This window comes from Crinia signifera, chromosome 2 (genome assembly GCF_055691185.1).
Source record: "Crinia signifera chromosome 2, ASM5569118v1, whole genome shotgun sequence".
NCBI classification, from domain to species: Eukaryota; Metazoa; Chordata; class Amphibia; order Anura; family Myobatrachidae; genus Crinia; species Crinia signifera.
In genome coordinates this window covers 52,906,800-52,934,298 of record NC_139218.1, presented here as the reverse complement: position 1 = coordinate 52,934,298, position 27,499 = coordinate 52,906,800, and the positions used below count along the sequence as shown (strand labels likewise).

The window sequence follows — 27,499 nt, the reverse complement described above, 5'->3', positions numbered from 1 at the left end:
CCTTTATTTTACCCTATTCACAGGGCCGGTGCTAGGGTGTTCGGCGCCATCCTACAAACTATAAATTTGCGCCCTCCCATACTTTACAAAGGGACAGCGTACACTGAAAGAAAGACGTGTGGTCTCACAAGGGGCGTGGCCACACAATAGTACTCCCTTTTCAAATTACACCACAAAGTAGCACAATATTATTCACATTACACAACTAGACATTTTGGTGCCCTGTGCCAGAAAGGGAATTGATGATTGCCTGGCAAAACAGGGAGAATGCTTGCCGAAGGCAGGCTTCAAAAATGTGGGATTGTGGCTTCATGGAGAAGGGGCGTGGCCAAATAAAAGTACCAATAACACCGTAATGCCCAATACACCAGACATAGTAGTGCCCATTATACATTATGCCACACATCATGATGCCCCTTACACAATATGCAGCACACTGTAATCCCCATTACACATTATGCCACACACCATAATGCCCATGTGACATGACACACATTATGCTACACGTAATGCCACAAGTACTCCTGCAAAGTGGTATAGCTGTTTCTACATAAGACCCACAGTTGCCTACAGTAGTAGCGCTGCTTATGTATATTCTCTGCATTTTTACCTCATGAAACACTATTTATAGCACTGCCGCCCCCAATAGGCTGAGGCTTCAGGAATTCCCCTACCTGAAAGCTCTGGCCACCTTTTTATCTTATCCAATGGACTGATAGCAATTTCTTTCTAACAGCGTTCCAGTGGTCACACTCACAGCGCACTGTAAAGTTTGGAGAAGCAGTACCAGCTCCACATCACATGATCAAGTATAGCATGGGAGGGCCGACGGTGTGTGGGCAGGTGCAAGGGCATTACATCATTCTATACAACTCACCTACATATAGGAGAAGGCATGTGAGGTGGAGCTGGAAGGCTACAATGGTCATGATCCTCCCACTAGGTAATTCATTACTGACAGGGCAGACATTAAATATGTTTAAATTAAAATGGGAGGATGTGCTAGGGATGGACATTGCATCACGATGCTTTTGGCATTGCGCATTCACGCTGCTGTCCAGATGCATGTGCAGTCATTCCATAATCAATTTTATTGCGAATACGCCAACAGCAATTAGGTCTGAATAACCCCCATAGTGCATACACACTGTGCAATCTTCTTCAGTGGCCACAGTAGGGTCCTAAAACGTTTTCCATAATGCGAATGGATCTCGTATACCACATAAAGACACTACCACCTAGTGGCCCTTGGAGAGAACTACAATAATTTATGATGAAATTAACACTATTTACTAGCATTAGCCTAAAATGTCTGTTTCAGAATAAATATTGCAATATCTTTCCAGTGCTTTGCTGGGGGTATCCATAACCTGGCCAACATGATGGTGACCATTATAACCATGGGTGTATATTTACTGTGGCATATTATCAACGCTGGCACTTGTTATCTGTTCTGGCTGTGGGATATTGGAATAAAGTTTTATGTGAAATATCACATTATACATGATCTTTAACATAACAGCAGAATGCAAGAACAATATGGAGGGTTATTTAATAGACTGAGAGCTGCAGGAAGTCTGGAGAGTCTGTCTGTATTTTCAAAATGGCAATCATTTACAAAGCAAAACCGATTGGTTATGGTATAATTCATCTAGGTCTACAATCATACGGTTGACCACTAATGGTCGACAGTCACAAGGTCAAAAGGTTGACTTTAAAAAGGTCGACAGGTAAAAGGTCGACATGGTCATGGAAAAAGGTCGACATTATATTTTTACCGGTTTTAGGGTGTCTATGACACTGTCTAAGTGTACCGGCTCGGTGCCTCGCTGCGCTTGGCACACTTTTATTCTCCCACCATGCCCTAGTGCAGTGATTCCCTACCCTGGCCATCAAGTACCCCCAACAGTGCACGTTTTCCAGGTCTCCACACAGAATCGCAAGTGCTATAATTAGCTCCACCTGTGGATTTTTTAAAATGTGCCTGAATAATGAGTACACCTGCTGGGTGACCTGGAAAACATGCACTGTTGGGGGTAGTTGACGGCCAGGGTTGGGAACCACTGTCCTAGTGGATGGTAGGGCATGAAATACCACCTATCGGCACAATATTTTGTCAAAAAATGCTTGTCGACCTATTGCATGTCGACCTTTAAACTCTGTTGACCTTTTGACCATGTCGACCATTAGTGGTCGACCATATGACTGTCTATCACGAGTAAGCCTATGATCAGTCCGGATACCAAATGATTGTGGATTTAAAAATACAGGCAGACTTCCCAGTTTTCAACTCACAGGATATTACATAAACCCTCAGTCTTTGAAGTGTGTTGCACAGTGTACCTCAAACCAAAGGCATTATCAAAGCAGCGACGATGGCAGCGAGAGACTGATGTACCGAGCAGGCCTTGGATACCATTGCAGATTTTTTTCTCACCTTCCATAGAGGTGCATTGGAAAATCAGTGAAGTTGCTCTGCCGTAATTATCAGTGATGTATACTGCTGCACATTGCAAACATACATCAACAATAACTACATAAACTCTTTCAAAATCATAAGATTTAGAGCGCGATGTACTAAGCCTTGAAAAGTGATAAAATGGAAACCACCATCCAATCAGCTCCTACCTGTCATTTTCAAACACAGCCTGTGACATGGCAGTTAGCAGCTGTTTGGTAGTTTATCACTCTCTATTTTATCACTTTTCAAGCTTAGTACATCAGGCCCCTTGTGAGCTGATCAAATACAGATAATATCCATTCACTGTTGACTGTTAAATCATTGTGCAGGTACAGAGGAATGTGTTCATATTCCCGATGGTCAGTATGGCAGCATCACTATACTGATGCCAGCATCCCAATCACAGCCAGGAGTCCGGCAATGGAATCCCGATGGCATACCTCCCAACTTTTCATGTCCAGGAGCCGGGACAAAGCTGCTGCGCGCCGGAAATTCCGGGGGTGTGGCCTAATTCCGGGGGGTGGCCTATACTCGCGGCTCTCCCGCGAGGCCACGCCCCCATTTTGCCGCTATGGGGGCATGACCCAGAGGCTCTGTGAGCCTCTAGCCAGGCCCAAGCCCGCTGACTGCGGGAATAGACGCTGTGCGCATGTGCACAGCGTTTATTCCCCGCTGCTTAGAAAGCCGACAGGGGGGACTCCCAACAGCCCCCCCTCACCGCGGGACACTGCTGGCCGCGGGAGGGACAGCGGGACAGGCCCTGATAATCGGGACTGGCCCGCTGCAATCGGGACTGTTGGGAGGTACGCGATGGCCGGGCGGTTAGGGTCAGGCTTATGGGTGGGAGGATTAGGCTGCAGGAAGGAAGGCTTAGAGGGGGCAGGGGGAAGGTAAGTATACTTACTGGCTCCTGTCAGGATTCCCTCCTCCGGGAGGCCAGCATCGGTATTCTGATCACCAACATCCCAACCACCAGTCACTTATATGTTTCCTTGTACAGGCTGGTTTCCAGTGAATTCTTATAATAAAGTCCTTTAAACTGTAGGTAACAGGCATATGGGTAGATGTATTAAGCATGGACAAGAGATAAACTGGAGACAAAGTGAAAGGAGATACAGCACCAGCCAATGAACTGTTTGAAAATGAAAGTTGGGAGTTGATTGGCTGGTATGTTATCTCCTTTCACTTTATCTCCAGTTTATCTCTTCTCCAGGCTTAATACATCTGCCCCATAGTTTTTATAGTAAAGCGAAAATCCCTGTTGCATTCAAATCTAGAATAGTCAGGGAGAAGTTAAGGCCCCCATACATTAGTCCGACTTGTCCTAAGGACAAGTCGGACCTGAGTTCCCCCTGCAGCTCCCCGGGAGGGGGACACACGATTTGGCACTTGATGTGCCAAGTTTTGCAAATGATACATCGCATGCGATGTATCATTTGCAACTCCCGGGGAGCTGCAATGTGGAGCGAGCAGGGGGGCCGGGGACATCGAGGTGGCGGGCGGGGGATGCTGCAAGGTGGCTGGGGGGACGGACGCACGCTGCTAGTAGTGCGGATGCTGCGGGGGACACAGGCGGCAGTAACATAGAGCCGGGCGGGGGGAGCCGGGAGCTGTCAGTACTGAAAAAAAAAAAGCCCATACAATGAATGGGCAGCCTGTGATTGGCTGAGTGCTCTCTCAGCCAATTGCTGACAGGCTGAGAGAGCGCTCAGCCAATCACAGGCTGCCCATTCATTGTATGGGCTTTTTTTTTTTCAGTGCTGACAGTTCCCGGCTCCCCCCGCCCGGCTCTATGTCACTGCCGCCTGTGTCCCCCGCAGCGTCCGCACTACTAGCGGCGTGTCCCCCACCCGGACGGAGCATGACAGCTCCCTGCTCCGGCTCCCCCTGCCGCCCCCCTCCCTCGCCGGCGTCCTTAGAGTCCCCACGGCTGCACATAAGATTTATCTTATGTGCAGCCAGTCCGACGTCCCGACTCTGACCCGATGCGCATGGGAACGCGCATCGGGTCGGACCGGGTGTCAAAACCTGCGATTTGGTCCGATTTCACTGCCCGATCCATCTGGATCGGGTGAAATCGGGGCCAAATCGCATAGTGTATGGCGGCCTTAACACATGGGGTAGATGGGACGACAAGCACAAGCCTCCACATAAAAATAGGATCAATAGCGTGAGGATGACAATTGCCAACATGGTCAGCCATAAATCATACTTATTGATAGAGTTCTATTTTACTAACAAAATGAGAACTGCTGGAGTTGATAGTGTAGGGCAGGAACACACAAACAGGACACTGGCCACACCTCCTCCACTTTTCCCACTAGTCCCTTGACTAGCCCAAGGCTCATGTACCCCTTAATTAATCTTAGACGATAGTATTGAGATGTTTTATTCTACTATAGGCACCATGAGCAAAGGAGAATAATATTAGCAACAAAAATAATAAATGATGTGCTTTGATATAAATGCATACACTTCAATGAAGAAAAAACACACCACAATAAAATACTTCCCCATACTATGATGTGGAACATTTATTTGCACAGTTTAAAGTAAGTGTTCTGCTTGTTGCTTGTTGAATGAAGTAGACTGGAGTGTGTCAGGACATCATACTGTATAGGAAATATCAGTTTAGACTTACTATACCCAAAAGTCAAAATGACAAAGTTCCTATAAATGTTTGGCACAGAAAGTCACCAGGCAGGCAAGAGTTTAGTGCAAGTAAAGTAAGTAAAGTGCACCTTTCCCACATACATATAAAAGGCAGCCATTTCGCAGGCTGAAGAAATCTCTAGGAAGCAGTGACATCACTTTGATCAGGGGTAGCCAACTCCAGTCGAGAGATACCAACAGTTCACGTATTTCAGCTCACCTCACAGGTGCCCTCATTAATGACTGACATTTTAAAAGATCCACAGGTGGAGCTAAGTACTTCACTTGTGATTCTGGGCCTTATTTTGGTTCACTCTCAGGCAAATTCCTTCTCAAATGGCATTTGCCCCCCCCCCCCCCTGCAGTGCACATGGTTTTGTCCATATGAGAAGGAATTTGCCTCAGAGAGTGAACCAGAATAAGGCCCTCTGGGGCAGATGTATTAAGCCTTAGCAAGAGATAAATGCAAGGGTGATAAAGAGAGATAAACGTCCAGCCAATCACATCCTAACTGCCATGTTGCAGGCTGTGTTTGAAAAAAGTCAGTAAGGAGCTGATTGGCTGGATGTTTATCTCTCTTTATCACCGTTGCATTTATCTCTTGTTAAGGCTTAATACATCTGCCCCAATGTGAGGAGACATGGAAAACGTTAACTGTTGGTAGCTCTCAAGGACTGGAGTTGGCTACCCCTGACTTAGTCATTAGGAGCTTTCAATGGTTGATAGATCCCATAATATACTGAGGTATGGTAACTATGGCTACAGTCTGCAAATTAGCTGCCTCTGTACAATAGGTACACGTAAATACACAATTACATTCACAGTAATGCAAATGTAAGGTTACTGTTGTTGAATAGCTCCATCCATGTATGTGCAAGACATCTCTGCAAACGTATAGTCTCAAGGCCCAATTTTAAGCCGCACCCAGGTCAGCAGCTAATGAATTATTGCTGTAACGGCATATAAGCAATTGCAAACAGACGCATCATTACGTATTTCTGTCAGCTCTATGTTAAACATGGTTGCCTTCCTGACCCTCTCCATGAGGGAGAAAATGCTCTGTTCCTGGACTTCCCTGGTAATGTATGATTGCCATCGCCTGTGGTGAGACGCCTTTCTTAGCAATTACCTAGCTCCCCACAGGTGCTGCATCATACATTACCAGGGAAGTCCAGGAACAGAGCATTTTCCCTTCATGGAGAGGGTCAGGTAGGCAACCATGATGTTAAAACACATTTCAGGTATTATATTTTGTGCAGTCTGTAAAATGGGCATTCCATGGTGTCTACTGGAAGTAACACATATGTGAACCATCTTGTAGGAGTGTCATGGTAGAATCGTAGGCCTATATCCAAGGGGAATCGGTACATTTGTCAGAACAGACTTAGGTCTACAGTCATTAGGTCGACCCCGGAAGGTCGACTGGCCCCAAGTTTGACAGGGTTAAAGGTCGACATGGGTCAAGGTCGACATGGTTTTAGGTCGACATTAGTTTTCACTGTTTTTTTTACCCGAATGTCGACACAGTCGACATGGACACAGTTGGAGTTGAACCGCAGCCCCTCGCTTCGCTCGCAATGCTTCGGGCATGGTGTCTCGCTACGCTTGGCACACTATTTTATTCTCCCACCATGCCCTAGTGGATGGTAGGGCATGAAATACCGCCTGTCGGCACATGTCGGCTCAAAAAACAGTGAAAAACTCATGTCGACCTAATGACTGTCGACCTAAAATCATGTCGATCTTGGGCCATGTCGACCTTAACCCATGTCGACCTTGGGGCCAGTTGACCTTCCCGGAGTCGACCTAAGTCTCTTCTGACAGATGACCGTTTCGCATCTAAAGTTCTAAGCTATTTCAGAATCATTCATATGCTGAGGAGATGCTTATTTCAGATGGCTCTTTTTACACCTAGCATGGGGTAGATGTAAGTGTCGATTTGACAGTTACTATCATAACACAAAAAAGCGGGAAGGTGCGATAAGCACGCATGAAAAAACTTAAATATAGTCGTGACACCATTACTTATAGAAATCCATCTGCATTGCAAATATGTCCTGGTTCTGACCTGCTTGCGAATCACACTCAGACCCTCAACTGTCAAGCAATTAAACAATTTCATCTGATGTGTTAAAAAATGTAAAATAAAGTTATATAAATAATAAATTAATAAAAAAAATGGAAAAATAATTCATAAAAACATGCTGAAACGCAGCAATCATCATTAAAACATTTTTTTTAAACAGGTTTAAGAAGTGTGGGTTCATAATAAAACAAAATACAGCACTGGCTAGACTGCATCGTAATATGAGGCACAGTCATTGGTGAGGTGCCTGGGAATTTTTCTGTCAATCATCAATGATTGGTAACCCATTGGTGGATCAGGATAATCAACATGTTTAATCCTGATTAACCATTTTTGTTTTTTTTCTTCGATCCATCCAACCAGGCATCAGCAAAATAGACAATTTGTTATGTGTATTAGCCCCATTATTTGTCATTTATAAATAATGTTGTTCAATACAATCCACAGCTGAAGAGTGTGTATTTGTGTTTTATCTATGCCAGAATTCGAGATATTATCAGTTTTTGTTGTTTTTACTCAAAAAAAGGACGACGGTCATATTTTGCCCATAGAGAAATAGACATGAACACATGTTCATTTCTATCTGGATTATAGCCCAGGAATTTGGCATAAAGAAGTGTGTGACTGAAATGCAACGGTCACCCACATTAGAGCAGAGGCAGCCATTTTGTATCCTGACTCAATGTCTGACTCCCGGACGACACTTGATAGATTGCCTCTTCTCATAAATATTTAAAAAGCCTGCAAAATGTCAGCCTGGTCGTGTATGCAATAAAAGGAGTTCTGAAAGTATTCTACTTTTTAAAATGTTGCTTCTATTCCCAAAACAATAATGTTCCAGGAGAAATTAATTATATTTCGATCTGAGCACTGGGTGACTGTAGCAACTGACAGAATTAAGGCAAATCCTGACAAATACATACATTTACCACAAAAGAAACATAAATCAGGCTAAAAAGAGATTGTTAAAATGTACAGTATAACAAATGAGCACAAGTTAAGACACATAGTGGGGGATATATCAGAGCTTAGAGAGGGATAAAATACAGACCAATCAGCTCCTGACATTTTTTTTCAAACACAGCCTTTAGAATGATATTTAGGAGCTGATTGGTTAATATTTTCTCTCTCCAACCTATGATAATTCTCCCCTCAAGTGTGTCATTCCCCAAGGCAGATAGCTGTATTTCCATTCAAGGTGGAGGCATTATGAGGTTTTCCAAACTCTGTTAAGAACTTTGACTACTTCTTCATATATCACAAAGACAATAGCAACGTCCAGACACACTCGGCCCAAGCGAGGGATGGTACCCTTGTAGAACCTGGAAAAAAAGTACAAAGACATTTCATTAAGGCTCTGATTCAGATCTGCTCGCTAGGCTGCATATATTCAGAACACACGTACCCCCTACGTGTGCGAGTGGATGTGTACATATACACATTCGCTTGCATGCGCCCACCATTCGATGGATGCTGACCATTAAATTACTTCTACTCTGTTTGCAGCAGAAAAGTAGCCCAGGACTTGCTTTTCTTCTGCACGGGTTTCTCCTAATTCGGGGCAGGCACTGACATCATGTGACATCATGTGACATCATCCACGTGCCCCGAGCAGACCGCGGAATGCTTGCGTTCCCTGGGGCCTACCCATCATTTCTATGGGTGCACCCACCGTTTTTGAAATGCCAGGTGTCCACCTCGGCACACCCCGACTGCCAATTACTATGCAAAACGCCCTGGCGAGTGAAAATCTTGGCGAAGGCGTTCACTGTAGGAGTCTGCACAGGCGTAGCCCCCACCATTGGAGAAGGAGCCAAATTCTGACCTTCCCAATTAGGTCTAAATCAGTCCACAATATTTAAACAACTTCCTTCTCTTTGTTGCTTACTAAACCATATGCTATAAATAGTCACGTTGTTGCAAATACTGTGATATAATGCATTAAATGGTAAAATCGCAGTGGGAAAGGCAATAAATACCAATTCATATTTCAACTGTCATCTGGCTATTGCTGTTTATGTGCTGAAAACCAAACTCTTCTCAGTGGCTGCGGCTTATAGCAGCTTATTATCTATGCACCAGGTTTCAGCAATTCAGATTGTTAGAAGAAACGAGGACTACTTACGCCAATAGCCCTTCATTGCGGAGGATCTGGCTTGCACAGTCCAATGTGTTCTTGTACTTGTGAGCTTCTAAGCCCTGGAAAGCAGATTGTATAATGCAGGCATGTCCAAACTGTGGCCCACCAGCTGTTGTGAAACTACACATCCCAGCATGCCTTGCCATAGTTTGAACATTCCCTAATAGCAAATCTGTGGCAAAGCATGATGGGACTTGTAGTTTCACAACAGCTGGAGGGCCATAGTTTGGACATGCCTGGTATAATGTATGAAAACAGGTCAGAAAAACAACACAGATGCTCAAAGTTGTTTTTGTAATAATAATTGTATTATCAGTATGACACTAAATGGGGTTAATGCACTGAAGGGTGCAGGTACAGTATAGCAGCAGGTGCTCAGGTCACTGCAATGGCACCCATATGGGCACATGGACTCTTACTGCTTTCTAGCTACACAGTAATTCACCCTGACAGCAATAGGCAAAGAAAGAGTATCATAGAAATGTGTACTCAGTCTAGGGATACAGGTAATGGGCCGCAGTATAGGGTATTATGGGTGGATACACTCATAAAAGTTACTGATATTGCCTCCATCACTATGGCCCTGATTCTGGGGTAATTGTACGGGGCCCTGTTCCGATGTTTGGTGCTCGGCACATGCACATGGTGTATTATGTGCTTGTGCAGGTCCCCTTTGCGAACGGCTTCGGCAACTTGTATAGTCACCACACCATTCTCAAAGATCGACACAGACGGAGAAAGGGACTGGGGTAACCCCAGTGGCGTAACTATAAATTTTGCTCCCCCCAGCCAAAATATTTTCTGGCGCCCTACCCCCCCCCCCCCCCCCATACTGTCCCTTATACATTATGCAACACATCTTAATGACACTCACACTATACAACACACAACATAATGTACCTTACACTATGCACCAGTTATAGGCTGCGGGGTGTACGTGTATGGTTAGGGTTATAGGCTGCGGGGTGTACGTGTATGGTTAGGGTTATAGGCTGCGGGGTGTACGTGTATGGTTATGGTTATAGGCTGCGGGATGTATGTGTATGGTTAGGGTTATAGGCTGCAGGGTGTGTGTGGTTAGCCAGGTGTATGTGTATGGTTAGGGTTATAGGCTGCAGGGTGTATGTGTATAGTTAGGTTATAGGCTGTGGGGTGTACGTGTATGGTTAGGGTTATAGGCTGCGGGGTGTGTGTGTGTGGTTAGCCGAGTGTATGTGTATGGTTAGGTTATAGGCTGCGCGGTGTACGTGTATGGTTAATGTTATAGGCTGCGGGGTTATAGGCTGCGGGGTGTACGTGTATGGTTAATGTTATAGGCTGCGGGGTGTACGTGTATGGTTAGGGTTATAGGCTGCGGGGTGTGTGTGTGGTTAGCCGGGTGTATGTGTATGGTTAGGGTTATAGGCTGCGGGGTGTATGTGTATGGCTAGGGTTATAGGCTGCGGGGTGTATGTGTATGGTTAGGGTTATAGGCAGCGGGGTGTGTATGGTTAGGGTTATAGGCTTCGGGGTGTACGTGTATGGTTAGGGTTATAGGCTGTGGGGTGTGTGTGTGGTTAGCGGGGTATATGTGTATAGTTAGGGTTATAGGCTGCGGGGTGTGTGTGTGGTTAGCGGGGTGTATGTGTATAGTTAGGGTTATAGGCTGCGGGGGGTGTGTGTGGTTAGCGGGGTGTATGTGTATAGTTAGGGTTATAGGCTGCGGGGTGTGTGTGTGGTTAGCAGGGTGTATGTGTATAGTTAGGGTTATAGGCTGCAGGGTGTGTGTGTGTGGTTAGCGGGGTGTATGTGTATAGTTAGGGTTATAGGCTGCGGGGTGTGTGTGTGGTTAGCGGGGTGTATGTGTATAGTTAGGGTTATAGGCTGCAGGGTGTGTGTGTGTGGTTAGCGGGGTGTATGTGTATAGTTAGGGTTATAGGCTGCGGGGTGTGTGTGTGGTTAGCGGGGTGTATGTGTATAGTTAGGGTTATAGGCTGCGGGGGGTGTGTGTGGTTAGCGGGGTGTATGTGTATAGTTAGGGTTATAGGCTGCGGGGTGTGTGTGTGGTTAGCAGGGTGTATGTGTATAGTTAGGGTTATAGGCTGCAGGGTGTGTGTGTGTGGTTAGCGGGGTGTATGTGTATAGTTAGGGTTATAGGCTGCAGGGTGTGTGTGTGGTTAGCGGGGTGTATGTGTATAGTTAGGGTTATAGGCTGCGGGGTGTGTGTGTGGTTAGCGGGGTGTATGTGTATAGTTAGGGTTATAGGCTGCGGGGGGTGTGTGTGGTTAGCGGGGTGTATGTGTATAGTTAGGGTTATAGGCTGCGGGGTGTGTGTGTGGTTAGCAGGGTGTATGTGTATAGTTAGGGTTATAGGCTGCAGGGTGTGTGTGTGTGGTTAGCGGGGTGTATGTGTATAGTTAGGGTTATAGGCTGCAGGGTGTGTGTGTGGTTAGCGGGGTGTATGTGTATAGTTAGGGTTATAGGCTGCGGGGTGTGTGTGTGGTTAGTGGGGTGTATGTGTATAGTTAGGGTTATAGGCTGCGGGAAGTGTGTGTGTAGTTAGCGGGGTGTACGTGTATGCTTAGGGTTATAGGCTGCAGGCGGGAGGTGGATGGTTGGGCTGTGGGGGATATATAGTTAGGGTTGAGCTACAGGGGGGGTGTAAAATTAAGGTCAGGCTACGGGGTTAGGCTAAAGGGGTGGGGGTGTAGTTAGTTAGTCTGTGGGAGTGGGGGGTGTATAGTTAGGGTTAGGCTAGTTGGGTGTATGCACAACGGAAAACCCAGAGGGAGGCAGAGAGACTAGTAGACTGCTGCTGCTGCTGCTGCTGCTGCTGCTGCTGGTTCCCCTCCGTCCAAGCTCGTCTGCCCATCCTGTATACACGGTGTCCAATAGGAAAAGACAGTACAGGTATTACCCCCCCCCCACACACACACACACACACACACGCACACACACACACACAATGGACAGACAGTACAGGCATCATCATACCCCCCCTCCCCAAATAGACAGACAGCACAGGCATCATCATCATACCCCCCTCCCCAAATAGTCCCCCTCACCAAATAGACAGGCATCATCATACTCCCCCTCCCAAAATAGACAGACAGCACAGGGATAACCCCTTCCCACCCTTCCCAAATAGACAGACGACACAGGAATTATCATACACCCCTCTCCAAATAAACAGATACTCAGGCCCCCCCCCCCCCCCTCCACCAGGAGACACTATCGTCACTATGATGATCATTCTGCAGCATTACCCCTCCACAACCCCACACTCATGCAATACAGTAGTTTGTTATTGCTCTTACCCGCCAGCTCCCTCCGCTGCAGTGCACAGAAGTGTGCCAGTATCGAGGGGATTAACACTGCTCTCTGAAGTCCAGCTCCTGCTCCACCATGTGTAAGGCCATGACGAGCAGCCTGAGAGGAGCTGCTCCCTCTACAGGCCCTGCCTATTAGTACGCTGCAGCTGCACAGGAAGTTCACACTGCTGCTGAACTCTCCTCCTGTGTCCTCTCCGGCAGCAGCAGGAGCGAGGGCTAATGTAAGTGTGCCGGGCGGGTGCCAGCGCCCACACAGTCCCCGCTGGCGCTTGCTTCCCCAAGCGGCAGCGAGGGCTGCCTTATTGTAGCTACGCCCCTGGGTAACCCATGGGAACGCCCAGCATTATTTGGGAGTCCCCATGAAAACACTGGGCAATCCCATGGGTACACAGGCAGGCCAATGCCTGATGGGGTGGGCAGCTGACCTCACAGGACATCACCTGCCCGCCCCATCTTCGTCACGACGGCCGTAAATAAAAGTCAGTTTCCGCTGACTTATTTGGGAGGGCAGAAGAAATCAAAGGAATGATTCTCCTGCTGCGGAGACATGCGGTGGGGGTGTGTTTTCATTACACATCACCTCGCATGTTAACGAGGGGAACAGTCGGCAGCAGGCGCTCAAACAGGCGGCGTCTCTGGTGCTCGGTAAACTTCAATCCTCACAGTTTAGCGAGCAAACCAGAATGAGGGCCTAGATCATTACGGATGCAATAATTAGCATGGATGTAAAACATTTACACTTAACTTATTACTGTACTGCGGGTTCAACTCAACATCTAAATTAATTATAGCATGGACTGAAGAATTTATTCCACTATACTCGGTTATAGTCTGGGAATCTCATGCTACCTGCATCCTGGTCTTGATAACATCTAGAGGGGTATTCCCAAAGACACTTGCAGCCCCAGCGATGGCACCAAAAGCCCCTGTGACGACTGGATGAATGTGTGCTCGCGGATCATCCCCTGCAAACAGAAGCGGTACAATGCAGAATACATGGACGGTAACTGACAGGTTTATGGTAAAGTAATTGCTGACAACTTTGGCAAATCATCGACAGCAATAATGTATATTGCTTTAGGTGAAAGTACTGTAACTGGACTGAGTCTAGGGCAGGAGAGTATATATGATATATGCGTTTTTCGGAGGATGGGAGAAATACCAGGGCTCTACCTCTTAAGGTAGAGCCCCGGTATACATCTGCTACTGTGGCTTTCATTCTTATTGGGAGCTACACCAGCCTTGTGCTGCATGCAAAATTGTCCCACCTCCATCCACACACTGCAAGTGAGCACAGAAGTAATCCGAAACGCATAGGAGACAGGAGACAGATCAGTTCTGTGCGATCACAGGGTTGCCGGCCATAAACACTGATTTCACTTCTACTTTGGCCCATTGAAACAATTAATCGATAATCACTAGTGAACTCCGTCTGCATGCTTGTCTAACTCAATGTATGCACAGTGAAGATTTAGTCTTTGGTGTTTGCGCAGTATGCGGACATCTGCGATTACTGACACATTTCCACTTGTGTCCCACACAGAATCAAAATATGAAGTCACATTTACTGATATCATTACAGTAGGCAACATGGATATAATTAAAGTAGGAAACATATCAAAGTAATTTACACATAAGCGGAGTACTCGGAAAGTTGCTGATTAGTACATATCTGTAACAATGTTTATGCACATGTAACTGCTTTACATTAATGTGGGGGGGGGGGGCGGTTGTTTTTTAATGCTTCATTCTAGTTCATTGCATTAATCAGGTGTCACTCAGTTGAGGATTTACATTCATCTTAATGGGAGAACAATGTAGTCTGGAACCCACTCACCTAAGTACCAGTTACGTAGTGAGGTCATAACAAAGAATCGGATTGCCTGGTTGGAGCCCTGTTTCAGAATGGTGGGGGTCAGTCCTTGGTATGTCCCACGTAGGCCTGTGGTAAGCCAATGACACAAGAACAATAATACTTGTATTACGTATGTGCAATGCAAAATACAGATAGTGTTGTTTAGTAAAGTAAAAGAACCATATTAAATCGCCTCACCATGCTAAACATCTCTCCAAATCAATACCAATATACTATGTGGCGTGAGATGCTTGAGACTAGCAAGTGTCCAAATCCTGTGCGACTGGACTAGCACCGGTGGCTGGGATGCACCAAGAGACTGTGCCGATTAATTTTTTATGCAACACTTGTGTAACTAATACGGAGTCTGTATACATAGCACAAAGGCACTTGAAGTTAAATAATGCCACTGCATGGTAGCGTTTCATATAAAGACTCAGAAACTCTGTCGCACACAGAAATATTCAAATGTTGCACATCAAATTAATCAGCACAGTTAATCTCATCACATGGTGGGTATCCAATCCGACAGGGGAAATAGCGGCATCTGCCTATTCAATGCTGACTTTTCCTGGCAGCATCGAACAGGCATCTCGGCAAAACAAGCCCAACTTTAACCCCTTCCCGCCCGCGGACGTACCTGTACGTCACGGCAGCGGGGTAGTTCGCGCACCTTGCCGTACAGGTACGTCCCCGCTGTGTCATGTCGCCTTGTCAAGTGACAAGGCGACATAGTATAGATGGCTGCTGTCATCAACAGCAGCCGATCGTGTCAGTGCGCCCGCGGACCAATCAGAGTGGTCCCGCCCCGCCGATCGCTGTGATTGGTCAGTCAGTCCTGACTACACCAATCACAGCCTTTCTATTGTAAAAGGGGTGTTTTGCTTCTCTTCCCGGGCTCTAACCCTCTCACTGTGTTAGAGCCTTGGAAGGAGAAGCTGTGTCAGAGCTGTGGCAGAGTTTAGGCTGTGTTTAGGCTGTGTAAAATTGCGCTGATCACCACAATACCCCTGCCTATATCACCCTCCCTGTGGTCATCTGTGCAGGGATCACCCTCCCTGTGGTCACCCCTGCCTATATCACCCTCCCTGTGGTCATATGTGCAGGGATCACCCTCCCTGTGGTAACCCCTGCCTATATCACCCTCCCTGTGGTCATCTGTGCAGGGATCACCCTCCCTGTGGTAACCCCTGCCTATATCACCCTCCCTGTGGTCATCTGTGCAGGGATCACCCTCCCTGTGGTCACCCCTGCCTATATCACCCTCCCTGTGGTCATCTGTGCTGGGATCACCCTCCCTGTGGTCACCCCTGCCTATATCACCCTCCATGTGGTCATCTGTGCAGGGATCACCCTCCCTGTGGTCACCCCTGCCTATATCACCCTCCCTGTGGTCATCTGTGCAGGGATCACCCTCCCTGTGGTCACCCCTGCCTATATCACCCTCCCTGTGGTCATCTGTGCAGGGATCACCCTCCCTGTGGTCATCTGTGCTGGGATCACCCTCCCTGTGGTCATCTGTGCTGTGATCACCCTCCCTGTAGTCACCACCTAATTTTGTGTGTTGTGATCCGTATAATTTTTCTGTACCTTATCCGTACACCATAATTTTTCTGTGCGTTATTCGTACCCCATAATTTTTCGGTGCATTTGTACCCCATAATTTTTTATGTGCGTTACTCGTACCCCATAATTTTTCTGTGCATTTGTACCCCATAATTTTTTCTGTGCGTTATTCGTACCCCATAATTTTTCGGTGCATTTGTACCCCATAATTTTTTCTGTGCGTTACTCGTACCCCATAATTTTTCGGTGCATTTGTACCCCATAATTTTTTCTGTGCGTTATTCGTACCCCATAATTTTTCGGTGCATTTGTACCCCATAATTTTTTCTGTGCGTTACTTGTACACCATAATTTTTCAGTGCATTTGTACCCCATAATTTTTCAGTGCATTCGCACACCATAATTTTTGCAGTGCATTTGCACATTGTCAGTGCTACAAAACCCCACACGTGTTGAAGCACCTCATAAATACATCCACCAATAAAACTATGGCCCAACGAACATATACTGCCGAGGAGGCATACGAGTTTCTGGCCTCTGAAACTGAGTCTGCTAGCGAGGATGAGACAAATTTCCGTTTGTCATCCTCTTCATCATCTAGTGACTCTGATGAACCCCCGAGGAGGCAACGCAGGACTCCCACTGCAGTAGTCGAGTCCTCTGACCCCACATGGACAACCCCTGAAAACTACGTACCCCAGGTCCCTGAGTTCACAGGGAATCCAGGAATACAATTTAATTCAGCAGGGTTCAGAGAGCTGGACTTTTTAAAAAAAAATTTTAGTGATGATTTAGTTGATCTAATGGTCACCCAGACTAATGTTTATGCCCAACAATTTATTGAGCAAAACCCCACCTCTAATTATGCCCAGCCCCGCAAGTGGACCCCTGTACATAAAAATGAAATGGTTATATTTTGGGGCCTTGTACTGTGCATGGGGCTAGTGAAGAAGCCCACGATTAGGTCCTACTGGAGCACAGACATCTTATACAATACACCAATGTTCCGTGTGGCTATGTCAAGGACCCGCTTCGAAGCGATCCTTAGGTTTCTCCATTATAGGGATAATGCACAGTGCCCACCCCGGGATGACCCCAATTATGACCGGTTATATAAACTTAGACCCCTAATAGACCATTTTAGTACCAAGTTTGCCCAGGCATACATCCCCGAGAAGCACATTTCAATAGATGAGTCCCTGGTACATTTCAAAGGGAGGCTCCAATTCCGCCAGTACCTGCCAAGTAAGAGGGCAAGGTATGGCGTGAAGATGTACAAGCTGTGTGAGAGTACATCAGGGTACACACACAAATTTAGGATATATGAAGGTAGAGACACAAAAATAGACCCCCCACAATGCCCCCCCTTACTCGGAATTAGTGGGAAGATAGTGTGGGATTTGGTGCACCCACTGCTGGACCAGGGATACCACCTGTACCTGGATAATTTCTATACCAGCGTCCCACTATTCAAAAGCCTCGCTTCCAGAAGTACTGTGGCATGCGGCACTGCACGTAAAAATAATAGAAGCCTCCCTAGGTCGCTGCTTGGGCAAACACTTAGAAGGGGCGAGAGCAGGGCATTATGCAGTGACAATGTACTGTGTGTCAAGTATAGGGACAAGAGAGATGTCCTTATCTTGACAACAGTGCATGGCCATAGCAGCACCCCTGTCCCAGTGCGGGGCACAAGTACCGAAACTACAAAACCCAACTGCATTTTGGATTATAATAGGTACATGGGGGGGGTCGACCTGTCAGATCAAGTGCTGAAGCCTTACAGTGCTATGAGAAAAACAAGGTTCTGGTATAAAAAATTAGCTGTACACATAGTACAAATGGCACTGTACAACGCATTTGTACTACATCGATGTGCAGGCCAAAGGGGGACATTCCTGGAGTACCAAGAGGCAGTAATAAAGGCCCTTATTTTTGGCAACCAGGAACAGGGGGGCCCTAGTACTTCTGGAAGCGAGGCCTCGCGAATTGTACCAGGGCAACATTTTCCGAGTGAAGTCCCCCACACTGGAAAGAAAGGAAGGTCCCAGAAACGATGTAGAGTATGCTACAAAAAGGGGATAAGAAAGGACACAACTTACCATTGTGAAACCTGCCCCACACAACCAGGCTTGTGTATCAAAGATTGTTTTAAGATATATCACACTTCCCTTGAATTTTAATGTACTCCACACAGCTTGTACAAAGAGCCGCATGCCATTACCTTCCCTTCTGAGTCTTGCCATGTGTCCAAACAGAAATTTACAAACACATATATGCTATTGCCATACTCAGGAGAAAAAGCACCCCATAATATGTTACACAATTTCTCCTATTAACCCTTGTGAAAATGGCACATTTTGATCTAAAGTTACATATTAATGTAAAAAATTTGTTTTTTTTTTTATTTTCACAGCCCATAACAATTTGACAAAACACCAGTGGGGTCAAAATGCTCACTACGGCCGTAAGTGAGTTCCATGAGGGGGGCTAGTAACAAAAAGGTATCACTTGCTTGGGATTTCCACTGCACAGGTACAATATGGGCTCTGCAAATGCAAGATGGCGCCCGAAAACCATTCCAGCAAACTCTGTGATAAAATGGCACTCCTTCCCTTCTGAAGCCTGCTGTCTGCCCAAATAGCGTTTTACAACCATATATGGGGTATTGCCATACTCAGGAGAAATTGTGTAACAAATTTTGGGGTGTTTTTTCTACTATTGCCCTTTGTGGAAGTATAAAATTATGGGGTGAATCTACAAATTAATGGAAAAAATGACATTTTTCATTTTCAAGTATCGATGCCTAACAATTTGACAAAACACCAGTGGGGTCAAAGTACTCACTATACCCATAGATGAGTTCCTTGAGGGGTGTAGTTTACAAAATGGTATCACTTGTTGGGGTTTTTGACTGCTCTGATACAACAGGGGTTCTGCAAATGCAACATGGCGCATGAAAACCATTCCAGCAAAATCTGCGCCAAAAACGCCAAATGGTGCACCTTCCCTTCTGAAGCCTGCTGTCTGCCCAAATAGCGTTTTACAACCATATATGGGGTATTGCCATACTCAGGAGAAATTGTGTAACAAATTTTGGGGTGCTTTTTCTACTATTGCCCTTTGTGGAAGTATAAAATTATGGGGTGAATCTACAAATTAATGGAAAAAATGACATTTTTCATTTTCACGTATCGATGCCTAACAATTTGACAAAACACCAGTGGGGTCAAAGTACTCACTATACCCATAGATGAATTCCCTGAGGGGTGTAGTTTGCAAAATGGGGTCACTTGTGGGGGGGTTCCACTGTATTGGTGCTTCGGGGGTCTTGCTAATGCGACATAGCACCCACCAACATTCCACCAGAATCTGAGCTGCAAAATCCAAAAATCACTCCTTCCCTTCTGAGTCCTGCCATGCACCCAACTGGTATTTTTTGGTCACATGTGAGGCATTGCCGTACTCGGGAGAAATTGGGGCACATATTTTGGGGTGCTTTGTCTCCTTCATTCCTTGTGAAAATGAAAAATTTTGAGCCAGAACTCCATTTTTGTGTAAAAAAATTTAATTTTTCATTTTCACTGCCCAGTTGTATCAAAATTGGTGAAACCCCTGGGGGTTTGAAATGTACACTATACCCCTAGATGAATTCCCTGAGGGGTGTACTTTGCAAAATGGGGTGACTTGTGGGGGGGTTCCACTGTATTGGTGCTTTGGGAGTCTTGCTAATGCAACATGGCACCCACCATTCATTCCACCAAAATCTGTGCTGCCAAATCCAAAAATCACTCCTTCCCTTCTGAGTCCTGCCATGCACCCAACTGGTATTTTTTGGTCACATGTGAGGCATTGCCGTACTCGGGAGAAATTGGGGCACAGATTTTGGGGTGCTTTGTCTCCTTCATTCCTTGTGAAAATGAAAAATTTTGAGCCAGAACTGCATTTTTGTGTAAAAAAATGTAATTTTTCATTTTCACTGCCCAGTTGTATCAAAATTGGTGAAACCCCTGGGGGTTTGAAATGTACACTATACCCCTAGATGAATTCCCTGAGGGGTGTACTTTGCAAAATGGGGTGACTTGTGGGGGGGTTCCACTGTATTGGTGCTTTGGGAGTCTTGCTAATGCAACATGGCACCCACCATTCATTCCACCAAAATCTGTGCTGCCAAATCCAAAAATCACTCCTTCCCTTCTGAGTCCTGCCATGCGCCCAACTGGTATTTTTTGGTCACATGTGAGGCATTGCCGTACTCGGGAGAAATTGGGGCACAGATTTTGGGGTGCTTTGTCTCCTTCATTCCTTGTGAAAATGAAAAATTTTGAGCCAGAACTGCATTTTTGTGTAAAAAAATGTAATTTTTCATTTTCACTGCCCAGTTGTATCAAAATTGGTGAAACCCCTGGGGGTTTGAAATGTACACTATACCCCTAGATGAATTCCCTGAGGGGTGTACTTTGCAAAATGGGGTGACTTGTGGGGGGGTTCCACTGTATTGGTGCTTTGGGAGTCTTGCTAATGCAACATGGCACCCACCATTCATTCCACCAAAATCTGTGCTGCCAAATCCAAAAATCACTCCTTCCCTTCTGAGTCCTGCCATGCGCCCAACTGGTATTTTTTGGTCACATGTGAGGCATTGCCGTACTCGGGAGAAATTGGGGCACAGACTTTGGGGTGCTTTGTCTCCTTCATTCCTTGTGAAAATGAAAAATTTTGATCCAGAACTGCATGTTTGTGTAAAAAAATGTAATTTTCCATTTTCACATCCCAGTTGTACCAAAATTGGTGAAACCCCTGGGGGTTTGAAATGTACACTATACCCCTAGATGAATTCCCTGAGGGGTGTAGATTGCAAAATGGGGTGACTTGTGGGGGAGGTTCCTAACTTTTAGCACTTATGGTGCCTAGAAACCTACATGGTGCCTAAAAAAAAATCTCATAAAAAGGAGGCTCCAAAATCAAGTAGGTGCTCCTTCTATTATGAAGCCTGTGGTTTGGTCAACGTGCACACTAGGGCCACATATAGGATATTTTTGAAAACAAAAGAATTGGGGGAATCAATTTTTAGTCACATTTCTCTAGTAAAATCTACTGTATTCGTTAGAAAAATGTATTAAAATTGAAACTCTGCAAAAAAAAAGAAATTTTGAAATTTCACCTACACTTTGTTTTAATTCCTGTGAAACACCTAAAGGGTTAACAAACTTCCAAAATGCTGTTTTGAATACTGTGAGGGGTGCAGTTTTTGAAATGGCATCATTTATGGGGGTGTCTCACATACAAGTCCCTCAAAGTCACATCAGAACTGAACTGGTCCCTAAAAAAATCAGTGTTTGAAATTTTCTTGAAAATTTGAGAATTTGCTAGTCATATTTGAAGCCTCCTAGTGTCCAAAAAAATGAAAAGGAGGTTGAAATAATGATTGCAACATAAAGTAGACATATGGTCTTTGTTAGTTATTAACTATTTTGAGTGGTATGATTATTTGTCTCACAAGCAGAAAATGTGACATTTTGCATATTGCTAAATTTTCCATTTTTTCACGATATTTTGGTATTTTTCACAAAAAAACACAGACTGTATCGACCAAAATTTACCACTAACTTGAAGTACAATGTGTCACGAGAAAACAATCTCAAAATCACTGGGATAAGTAAAAGCAAAAAAAAGTTATCCCCACTTAAGTGAGACATGTCAGATTTGAAAAAAAGGGCTCTGTCATGAAGGCACAAACTGGCTCTGTCATGAAGGGGTTAAAAGCAGTCGGGCTTGTTTTGCCGAGAACGGCCATGAATTGTTGACATCACAGACAGACCTGGACGATCCACAGCAGTTTCTCGCGACCATGCCACCTTTTCGGCCCTCGACAGGCGGAACATTGAATCGCACCTGTCGAGCGGACCGGGAATGGGACCGGGGCACGACTGTCTATGCGAGTGCTCAGAACTAGTACATGACATTATAGCTACCTTGTTCTCGTATAATCTCCCGCACTCCATGGTAGAAGCCACGATACTTTGGTGTAGATGAAGCCTGGTCATGTATGAATTTCACCTGTAGGAAGCAGAGACACAGCTTAAGGTAAAGCTACTGGTTTTTATCATTGTGAGTGAATAATAGGAATGTATTTATACATTATTTTGTCTTCAAGTCAAATACACAAAACTGCCAATATTAAGAGGGGTATTCAATCACCCGCAGCCATCTCCCGACGTGGGAGATGGCTGCGGGGCCCTATTCAATGCGGTCTTCCCCGACAGCATTGAACAGGGTATCTCGGCAGAACGACCCGGACATCACAAGCAGTCGGGCTCGTTCTGCCGAGAATGACCAGGAAGCGACGAGCCCCCGGCCGCAGCTCACCTCTTCCCAGCCGCAGCTCTTGGTCACGCCCCCTTCTCATCCCACTGCAGGCGGGACATTGAATGCCACCTGCTTGTTCTCTGTCGAGCAGAACGAGACAGGGTCACGGCTGTCTGGCCAGCTTGACAGCCGTGACCCCAGATTGAATACCCCCTAAGACTGAGATATAAAGGGGAAAGGGCTGCACAGTGGCTAGCATGGTTGTCTCATAGCACTGGGGAAGTTGGATTTGCTTCTGACCATGGAAATATCTGCATTAAAATGTTTGCAGAGTTGCAGAAATCACTGTTATTCCAGAAGGATTACTTGAACTTTATAACGAAATCCACATACTATTGTATATAGTGCAAATAATATAATAGAAAAACATCTCTAATCATTTGCCAATAAAATTATGTGAACTCTACATAACTATAGGGGTGATTCAGGTTGGTTTGCAAAAGAAAATTCCTTCTTTAATGGAAAAAACCATGTGCACTGCAGGTGGGGCTGGTATAACATGTGCAGAGAGAGTTAGATTTGGGGGAGTTGTTTTGTTTCTGTGCAGGGTAAATACTGGCTGCTTTATTTTTACACTGCAATTTAGATTTTAGTTTGAACACACCCCACCCAAACGTAACTCTCTCTGCACATGTTACATCTGCCCCACCTGCAGTGCACATTAGAGAGTTTTTGCGAGCCAACCTGAATTAGGCCCTACGTCCATGACCTTTTTTTAGGCTATATGTAAATGACTAAAAATGCCATCCAATAGGATTCACATTCATCAACGCAAAAGTGGTAAAACATACCTTGATAGTTTCCATAGGACAGACGATAAGAACAGCCTCTACTACACCTGCCCCTAAACCACACAACAGGCTGGTCTTTGCATCCAACTTCCCACTGGAATCCCTTGCAGAATTACTAAGAAACTCAAACGTACCAAACCTGTACAGAAAAATAATATAGCGTATAGGGATTATACCCAAGAAAGATCACATACACATAATAAACATACGATACCTTGCTGTGGCCAGGGAAACCCCTCCTGCCCCGTGACACGTCTGGAAGAGTTTATGGGCAGTATTCAATGAGAAAAATTTGCCGTGTTTTATGGCAAGTTTGTGCTTTTCTCGCGTTGGATGGAGAATTTTGGTCTCAAAAAGTGAACAACCCTATTCAACGTGCACTTCTCGCCGTCTTTCTAAGGGCAGTATTCAATGTAAAATATTGCCGTGTGCAGCGAATCCTGTTTAGGATTCGCTGCACACTCGCTGTGTTCCGGAGGGCTGGCTGCCACTCGCTCTCCCAAAATTCAACGTCGCAGGGGCGAGTTGCCCCTCGCGGCGAATCTTAACCCCTGCAGCGGACGCTCGTCCGCTGCAGGGAGCCGTGGGACGGTGGCAGGCAGAGAGATTGAAGTCTCCCTGCCTGCCCCAGAACGTATGTGGAGGGGAGGAGGGCTCCCCGGGACCCAGGCAGCACAAGCTGCCACCCCCCAGAGCCAGCAGGGGACCGGGTATATTCACTGCTCCCGATCATGCATATGTAATGATCGGGTGCAGTGAATATATGAATTTCTAATGAGCGGCTTGGCTCCCGGCCCCCTGCTGGCTGCTCTGTGTAAAAAATATATATATATATATTTTTTTTTTTTTTTTATTAAATATATATTTATGTGCTATAAGCACATGAACAAAAATAGCATGCCCCTTCTCAGAATAAAATTCCTGATTTTTTTTACACCAAAATTAAAACAAAAAAACTTTTATTTTAAAAGTTCACATTCCACTTCTCCATGAAAGGATGGAGAATTGCTATACGGAGAGACAAGGCGAAAATCACTTAGAAAGACGGCGAGAAGTGCACGTTGAATAGGGTTGTTCGCTTTTTGAGACCAAAATTCTCCGTCCAACGCGAGAAAAGCACAAACTCGCCATTGAATACTGCCCTAAGTGATTTTCGCCGTGTCTCTCCCTGCCTGCCACCGTCCCACGGCTCCCTGCAGCAGACGCTCGTCCGCTGCAGGGGTTAAGATTCGCTGCGAGGGGCAACGAGCCCCTCCAACATGTCTGGCACTGAGCATCAAGTATGTAAATAAGTATTTAGAAATACTTTAAAGTTAGAACAACAAGATCATACTGCACTGCAATTCGCTAGATGTGTTCTCCAGGTTTTACTGGAGGCACTCAGCACGCATGTGAAGTGAACTAACTGCAGAGCTTCCATGCAGCATGTATGAACTTACTGTATGGGATACATTTACTAAGATGGGAGTTGTATTGAAGATGGTTGCTCTGGGTAACATCCCATCTTCAATATAACTCCCATCTTAGTAAATGTAGCCCTATGTGTTATCTAGTAACTATAGGTAGTGCCTGGACCTTCACATGGTATTTGTTTGTTATGGCAGGGCCCGTCAAATAATGGGGTGGATGGAGGTACAGCTCCAGGCCTTCAACGAAAAATAGGCCCATTATCACAAATGTATGATGATGTCGTCCAGCTGACTAGATGGTCCACAGTCAACCACAAGTCATAATTCTCAAAATGTATCTATTTTTCTCACAAATTTATGCAGTTTTCATACTATTACATATTTGGGGGGAAACGTTGGGTTTGATAGTGTAAGGGGTGTACATGCCCACATGATATTACCCACACAGCACTGGCCACATCTCTTGATCATTTTTGGCTCCAGGCCCTTAAACCTGCCCCAGTTTTGGGTGTATAAGGTTTTGTGTTTAGCACAGAAAAATACACAGGCAAATATGTGTGTGGGGGGGAGGGGGGGGGGGGACAGAAAGTGAAATGTAGAAAATCCAATGAAAGAGCAAAGGAAAACAACCTAAGCACTTGTATTCATCTGCGGTCTATGGCAGTGCGCTGTAGTCCGCTCACCTCACTGCAGATTTTGGAATGGATCCATACAACAAGGAGCTAAGACCGCGATACAAGCCTCGGATTCCATGATCCTGCACAGTCAGCCGGACGCAGTGACCTGTGGGGTAACAAGCGATAAAAGGACTATTTCAAAAAAGAAAGCCAGGACAACATGGTGGCACTAACTGGGTGATTCAGGACTGCTCGCCCAACGTTTTGATGGGGACGCACATAAACATGTTTGAAAGCTGATGAGCCAAGCCACACAACAGAAAAGCTATAGGGGGGGGTATTCAATTCTGTATTCCGACTGTCGGAACGTTTCAACACTCGGAATCCCGGCCTGTTTTCGCCCAGCTTTGACAGTTTGTCGACAGGCGGAATTCAATGTCCTGTCTGTCGAGTGTCGAAAAGGGGGCGTGCCGTTGAAAACGGCGAATTTAACAATACACAGCCGTTTCCGACAAAACAGCTCTGACTGGTTTGAAAGTCGGAGATCCGCCTTCAATGCTGTCGGAAACGGCAGCATTGAATAGGCAGAGAGCTCCATTTCCACTGTCAAAAATAGCGCCCTGGATTGAGTAGTGTGCGTACATTGGGTTAAGGAAAAACTGACTTTTATTTCCGCCAGAGTCCGCCAAAGACAAGGTGGGAGCTGAGTGACGTCATCCACCAGCCCCCAGCAGGCATCGGCCCACCTGCGTTCGCAGGGGGAACAACCAACGTTTTCATGAGGATGCACATAAGACGCTGGGTATTCCCCTTATCCCGCCAGATATCCGCCACCTCTGCAAGGAACAGCTCTCAGGGAGCTGTTCACTCCCGGGGTCTGCACATGTGCAAATACGCGCAGACCCCCAACCATCGGCAAGGGGCTGAGTTCGTCCCTGTCCGATCAATGTAGAATCAGGTGCTAAGTTTGCTGTGTGCATCATCAGTGCTATCTACTGGCTGTTTTTCTTTTAGTGGTGTCCATTAAGAGTTTCAGTTCCGTCAGGGACAGACTGGGGTAGTCTAACAGCCCTGACATTGCACAGCATGGACAAAAATGGGGCATGCTGTGAGTCGTCGGGGGTCTGGCCTCCCAGCACGCTGTGTCTCTGTATGCTGGGCCGCCAGCCAGACAGCATAGCTGCTGGCTAGCCCCTGTATATGTCAGCCAGGCAGTCAAGCAGAGTGCTCAGCCAGGCCCGTCAGGCCATATGGGCAATCCGGTCCTGGTTAACAATTCTGGTTAGGATCAGGCCCCCAGGACGAGGAAGCAGCACAGCATCTAGAGACAGGTGCAGTATGATATGTCTTCATTCATTAGGTTTACACCATAATGCCAACAAATAACACCGACATCCACAACATTTTTCTAAATATTAACATTGTAAATGTTGTCAGTCACAACGTTAACACTAATATTTTTGCCTAAAATTAACCCTTACTGCAGCAGTAAGACCCCCAAACATCAGCATTACATTGCTGCAATGTCCTAATCCCTCAATGGCCAGAGTCAGGGAACCAAGAATAATAAACATGTTTAAAAATCCAGATTCTGACCAAAAACAGGATCGGATCAGAAAATCTGCCATTTTTAACATGTGAAATAAGCGATCATCATTGGATATCGATCGGTGGAATCGGTGCCGCCGATGTATGGGGACCATTACCCTAATCCTAACTACTGAATAAGCCAACACTGACTGTTGACATTAACAACGTTGACATTTTGAACATGTCAACATGTTATCTGTCAGCATTCTAAACATGCCAACATTATGGTGTCAGCATCCTAATTGGAACCTGCTAAAGACATGCTAACAAACAATTGTCTATTAATCAAATTGGAACGCATCTCTGCCACACTACAGTGACCCCATCAGATGGGTACCCACACTAATAATACATCTGTATATCTGTAAGACCTAGTGAGAAAAAGAAGCACAGAACAATGGGGGTTGTTCTAGTTCACTCTTTCTGACAAAATCCTTCTTAGATGGACAAAACCATGTGCACTGCAGGTGGGGCAGATGTTACTTGTGCAGAGATAATTAGATTTGGGTGGGGTTTTACTTCAAAGTGAGATCTGTATTGCAGTGTAAAAATAAAGCAGCCAGTATTTACCCTGCACAGAAACAAAATGACTCACCCAAATTTAATTCTCTCTGCACATTTTACATCTGCCCCCCTGCAGTGCACATGGTTTTGT

General features: G+C 45.7%; 1 protein-coding gene across 1 annotated transcript in view; it reads right to left on the bottom strand.

Moving 5' to 3' along the window:
* Nucleotides 1–6,237: 6,237 nt before the first annotated feature.
* The window catches only part of LOC146059672 (tricarboxylate transport protein, mitochondrial-like), a 42,740-nt gene continuing 21,478 nt past the window's right edge, over nucleotides 6,238–27,499 (bottom strand). Inside the window, exons 3-9 of the mRNA XM_083172101.1 lie at nucleotides 25,321–25,420; nucleotides 23,229–23,367; nucleotides 22,044–22,128; nucleotides 14,488–14,592; nucleotides 13,500–13,615; nucleotides 9,325–9,398; nucleotides 6,238–8,521 (exon numbers count right to left, since the gene is read on the bottom strand). Of these exons, the coding sequence (XP_083028227.1) occupies nucleotides 8,407–8,521; nucleotides 9,325–9,398; nucleotides 13,500–13,615; nucleotides 14,488–14,592; nucleotides 22,044–22,128; nucleotides 23,229–23,367; nucleotides 25,321–25,420 (734 nt within the window). The 3' untranslated portion in view covers nucleotides 6,238–8,406. The remainder of the gene's footprint in view (nucleotides 8,522–9,324; nucleotides 9,399–13,499; nucleotides 13,616–14,487; nucleotides 14,593–22,043; nucleotides 22,129–23,228; nucleotides 23,368–25,320; nucleotides 25,421–27,499) is intronic.